Here is a 5,896-nt window from a genome sequence, read left to right on the forward strand (position 1 = left end):
CGCGGGCCGCTGCACCGCGCCTGCGGCCAGGCCAACCACGGCCTGGCGCGCTGCCTGCTGCGGCGCGGCGCCGACGCCAACGCGCTCGACTACGACGGGCTCTCGCCGCTGGGCTGCGCGCTGCGGGCGGCCGCGCGCGCGCGCGAGCGGCGGCCTCAGCTCTGCGTGCAGCTGCTGCTCAACCACGGCTCCCAGAAGATCTGGCCCGGCGCCTTCGTGAAGGTGCGAGCTCCTCCCGGGCCGGGCGCGGGGGCCTGGGCTTCTCCTCTGAGCATGCCGGGGGACGCAGAGGGGGCAAATGGCTCCGGAAAGGTCATCCTTGGAGGAGGTGGGTGGTGGGGGAGATATTGGTGAAGGTTCAGGAGGCCAGCAACAAGATCAACCTTAAGGGATGAGCAGAGGAGTACCTAGGAGTGCTGTGGTAATGCACCCTGCTATCCCAATGCACCTAGGTCCCTTGGGTCCTTCTGCAAGTAGCACCCAAACACTTTGGAAGGCAAAGCAGGGGCTCAAGAGTCTCACCCAAGTGGCTAGGGAGGTGGGCCTCCCTCACCGTGGTTTCCATCACTGCCAGGAGCAATGGACACCAAGGTGTAGATGTGACCCAGCAAAGGGGTTGAACGGCAGGAAACCAGCCCAGAAGAAGAAGCGGGATGAAGGATAGGTTGAAACTCACCTTGTCATGGAGGGTTAGAAATGAGGGCTGTCCTTCCTGTCTTGAAAACAGGGGACGCCTGCTTGATACATCAGCTATGAGCAGCACCTGCTTACAACTATGACTGCCATTGGGTTTACATTGAAGGGGGAAGCAAACATGACCCTGACTTAGCATGCATGAGCTAAAATGTGTTGAAAAAAAATCCACATCTGGAGAAAGCAGTGACACAGAGAGCTGGGGACACCCAAGCAGAGCATGCAGATAGCAACCCTACGGCAGCCGCAGCAAGCGGAGGGACTAGCTGAGCATTCCCCAGCTCCAAGACTCTGCTCCTCTGTGAAGAATTTCTCCAGATTTTTTCCTGTCTCCTCCTTTTTTCCTCCACCTCACTGTAGGTGCTCGAGTCCTGTGCAGTTGTACCAGAGGTCATTGAAATCCTCTTCAATTCCTACTCGCAAATCCCCGTGATGGAGAAGTGGGCCGAGGCGGTGCCAGAGGAGGTGTTTCAGGTGGGATGGTGCTGGGCGGTTGTGCAGGGCCAGCCTGGCAGTGGGGCTTGCCCACCAAGTCTAGGCATCCCAGTCACCCCAACTGATGGGATGCAGGTCCCAGCCCATCAATGTGGGGGTCTCCTGGACTCTTCCTTTGAGGGAAATCCCATTCCATCCTTCTCCAAGGAGAAAGGATAATGTACCCTTAAGCAAGCAGCTTCCAGGAGATAACCAGGCCTGCACTGCACCATGACACTGTCAAGCTCACACCACAACCAGTTTTATTCCCAGCTAGGGAAAAGCTGCCCCCATCGGGGCCAACCCCCAGGCTGTTCACAGCAGCCTTTCCCATCCTCAGTATTGGCAGACCTCTCCCACATCCCCTCCGCAAGGGCCAAAAGCCTTTAAGGCTTCCCATGAGGATACTGCTTCCCGCACACAGTAAAAACATACAGCTCAATTACAGAAAAACACATATACAAAGAAAAACATATATAAATAAAATTAAAAAACTGCCCTGGTGCTCATTTCCCGCCTCCCTTTCTCCCTGCAGCAGCACCGGACTTTCTACGAGTCCCTTTTCGGGCTGGCGGGCAGCGCGCGCTGCCTGCAGCACCTCTGCCGCGCTGCCGTCCGCAGGGCCCTGGGCAGCAAGTGCTACCGCCTGGTGCCCCGGCTGCCCCTGCCCGAGCCCCTGCACGGCTACCTGCTGCTGGAGCCCCAAGGGGTGCTGCGCTGAAGGGCTGAGCGCGGCCGCAGAGCCGAGGAGCTGCCCTGCTCCCATGGATGTGCTGGTGGTGTCCTCAGGATTTATCACGTATCTGGAGAGTGCCTTGAGCTGTAGCTTTGTAAGTTTTTTATTATTTTTGTTATTATTATTAATGGTGCCTTAAATAGATTATAAGGAGTAATAAAGTGATTGGTCGCTTGTACAAGGATGTGAACTTACATTCATTATAGAGGAGCTGTACAAAGCAGCAGATGGGCGGGCACATGCACCACCTCACATGGATCTCATGTCACTTCTTGGGGCCAGGATTCACCCCTGCATGGATTTGGCTGGGCCCACAGGGACACCTCCAAAGCCCTGGGCGGGATCGAGGACCCAGAAGGAACAGCACAGGCTGTAAGACAAACCCCATCCTCTAACACAGACCAGACCCCAGCAAGGTGGCTTCTGAAGTACAAGCCACCACCAAAGAGCCCTGCACCCCACATGGAGGGGAAAACAGGCCCTGTCTGGGGAAGAATAAACTTTTCTCACCCTCTCTTCACCAGGATGCACCAGCATCATCCCACCTTGGCAAGGTGCCCACAGTGGCAACCAGTTTGGGTTGTCTTTTCACAGAGTGACTCAGCCAAAGGCACCAGGAACAGCAAGACAGCGAGGGCTGCCACCACCACGACAGCACTTTCCAGGTTCCCCAGAGCCCCCCCAGCCTCCCCAGTGCCAGCTGGGCCAGAGCAAGTGCCCAAATACATGCACATACCTGTGCTCCTAACACCCACAGCGAGAGCACCACCACCGCCCACCCCAGCAGCACACAGCCACCCACAGCACTCCCCTCCGCCCTCATCAGTGGTCTATATAGCCCAGGTGCATGTGGGGAGGGGGCACATGGATCCCCCCCTCCGTCATTCTCCAGCCCTATTTGACACCTGTGAAACACTGACTTGGAAACAGGGAGGGAGAGGATGTGGACCCCTTGTTGCCACCCAGGCTTCACTCCTGTCACCCCCTACCATGTCTGCCCACCTCCAGCACCCCCCTATCTCTGCAGAGACTTGACACTTCATAGCAAGGGTGGGGTTCTTATTATTATATATTTATATAGATTATTACACTTACATTAAGGACTTTTAGAGAAAACACATTGTGCTGGGTTCTCAAGTGCAAAAAATTCCACCCACAAGTTCATAGCAGCCCGTGCATGTTTGGCGTGGGTCCTATGCACACAGATGGGTGGTGGGTTCACCCCACATCACTATCCAGCAAGTTGGTGGGTCTCAGTCCCAAGATTGGAGCAAATCCTGGGTGGAAAAAAACCACATTCCTCCACCTCACCATCCTGCTTTTAAAAAAGTTGTTAAAGGGAAAGGGGAGAAAGAAATAAAACAAAGAAGAAACAAGAAGCCTCTGCTGCTGTTGGGGAAGGGCGGCTGTGCCTCGCCCGTGGGGCGGCCGCCGCGGACACGCGTGGGCGGCTGCGGCGCCCCGCGGCCCGCAGGGGGCGCCCTGGCCACGGCGGCGCGCGGCCCCCGGAGGAGACGGGGGAAAAATAAAATTAAAAATAAAAATCAAAGGAAAAGAGAAACACAAAATAAACAAAAGCAGAAAATTGGGTGGATTTGCGGGCTTGGGGCTTGTTTTTCTGTTCCTGTTCGTGGGCGGCGCGTGGGGGGCAGCGCAGGGGCCGCAGCCGCCGGGGCGCGGGCTCATTTTTCCCGCGGCTGAAGACAGGAGGTCACATTAACTTGTAATACGGAGCCCCATAAAAAGGCGATTACGGCGGCTAAACAGGACGCAGGCGGCTGCTAGTTAAGACAATGAGATTTCCAGGAAGCGATGCATAAATTTCTTCCAAAAATGACACATTTTTCACGTTTCCTTCCAATTAAATTACTGAGGCAGCTAACGCAGCGCTGAGCACACGATGCGTTTGGGTGAAATGAAGGCTTTCCGAGAGGTTTTCTTTTTTTCCTTTTTTTTTCTTTTTTTTTTTTTGGCTTTCTTTTTGCTTTTCTTTTATTTTTTTCCTTTTTTCTCTTTTTTTTAAGTCTATCTGAGCGCGCTTGTTTTATGAGATGCGGTTAATAGTAAGCTGCTATTAAGGGAAAAAAATGCCAGAGACCTTCACTCCTCGCTTTTCTTGTGGCGAGGTTAGTCCATCTCCTTTTTCTTAATTTTTTCCTATTTTTTCTCTCTTTTTTTTTTTTTTCCCCCGACCTGCAGCAATAAAACGCCGATAGTCCCGGCCATGAGGTGTTTTTTTTTGGCTTTTTTTTTTTTTTTTTGGAGGAGCGGCCTCGAAATAATTTCCAAATAATGGGAATTACCCGCACTGCTGCACACACACAGCCCTGCTCGCGGGGCGCCGCGGGAGCAGCCGGGCCGGGGCGCAGCGCGGCCCCCCGAGGCTCGGGCAGCGCCGTCGGGTTTCTCCCCTTCCCCCTCACCCCGCGCCCGATCGGGCCCCCCAGGGGCGCGTTTGGGGCAGACGAGGAGGGTTTTTTTTTGAGCGGGGTATTAAAAGATCCGGATCCAGCCCCAGGATCGGGGCTGGGTGGCTGGAAAAGGCTCATCACGGGCGTAATCTGGCCCCGGTAATGAAACCGCATTTGATTTTCCAAGCGGAGGCATCGCGCCCGCCGCACCGAGGCGGGCGAGCCGCAAAGCAATACAAATCAGAAATGAGATTTGGAAGTCCTAATGAACCTGATTGCATGCACATTTATAATCCCCCATGGCTTTAAATGAAATCAGATATAATCAGGAGCTGAGAGGGGGGTGAGGGGGAAAGGGAGTGTTTACGGGCAGAGATTGGGAAGTGCTGCCGTATTAGTAAAGATGCGGCTCCTTCTATTGATGTCGAAAATGATGGATAATGTGAGAATGGCAAATATACTATTTGTCTAATGGCTCTGCAATTAAATTCCCCTGTAAATGACCCATGCCTCATTTCATCCTAATCTATGGAATTTTGATTGAATTCGTCAGCTCTAATTGAAAAATACTGCGCTTTAATGTCCGCGCTGCAGCGGCAGGACCGCGGCGGCTGTAATGAGCCGCTGCCCCCCTGACCCGGGAATATTTGCGACTTTTCTTCAGGATCGGGAGCGGGCGGCTTCGGGCGCCGGAGCCCGTGGGAAAGTGGCCGCGCGTGGGAGCGGGCGGGCGGCTGCGGGCGCTGGAAACTCCTCCGCGGAGCCGGCGGGGAACCCACGTCCCCCCGCTCCCAGCGCGCCTGAAACAGGTTGATTTGGGGCATTTAAATATATATATACACATCTATCTATCTGTCTATCTATCTATCTATACATATATGTATAAGAGGGAAGGAAAAAAAAAACTCCCGTTATGATTTGAACGAATTTCGGGACACGAAGCAGGGTTACCGAATCCAAATCTCGTAATTTTATTGTATTTTTTCCAGTCTCTCCTTATAGACGGTGTTATTAATCCTCCCTTTTTATACGGAAAATCCCGAGGAGGGGATCCTTTTGACGACAGGAGACTTCAAGTTTATTTAAAGCCGCGAAATAACAGAAAAAAAAAAAAAAAAAAAAAAAAAAAAAAAAAAAAAAAAAAAAAAAAAAAAAAAAAAAAAAGAAGGAAAAGGAGAAGAGGAGGAGGAGGAATTAAAAAAAAAAAAAAAAGACCCATAACCAAAATTCCCGGTTTACCCCTCTTGCAGGGGTAGGAGCTGTGGGGAAGGAGGGGGAAAACATCCTTTCCTCCCTCCTCCCCCCCAAAAACATCTTGGTGCTGGCCCGGGGCAGGGGGCTCACACCCCCCCCAGTGCAGCCCCCACAGCCCCCGGCTGCTTCCCGCGCAGCGGGGCTCAGTCAGGACCGAGCAAGGGAGCTCGTAGCAATAGGGTAGCACAGGGTCCGTCCCTGCTCCTAAAAACCGAGAGGGTGGAGGGAGACAGAGGTGGGGGGGAGGAGGAAGAGGGCACCCTCTTCACCCCCCACCCCAAAGAAAATATCACTTCCCGAGAGCCAAATCCTGCTCCCCATTCCAAGA

The 5,896-nt window shown here is 53.5% G+C and overlaps 1 protein-coding gene across 1 annotated transcript in view; it reads left to right on the forward strand.

Moving 5' to 3' along the window:
* ASB18 (ankyrin repeat and SOCS box containing 18) overlaps nt 1-1,888 on the forward strand; it is an 8,548-nt gene extending 6,660 nt beyond the window's left edge. The window contains exons 3-5 of the mRNA XM_026048529.1: nt 1-222; nt 1,054-1,167; nt 1,703-1,888. The exon at nt 1-222 is cut by the window's left edge and continues 328 nt beyond it. Of these exons, the coding sequence (XP_025904314.1) occupies nt 1-222; nt 1,054-1,167; nt 1,703-1,888 (522 nt within the window). The remainder of the gene's footprint in view (nt 223-1,053; nt 1,168-1,702) is intronic.
* Nucleotides 1,889-5,896: the final 4,008 nt, after the last annotated feature.

The sequence above is a fragment of the Nothoprocta perdicaria genome, unplaced genomic scaffold (assembly GCF_003342845.1).
Source record: "Nothoprocta perdicaria isolate Ctin4 unplaced genomic scaffold, notPer1 scaffold_11, whole genome shotgun sequence".
NCBI classification, from domain to species: Eukaryota; Metazoa; Chordata; class Aves; order Tinamiformes; family Tinamidae; genus Nothoprocta; species Nothoprocta perdicaria.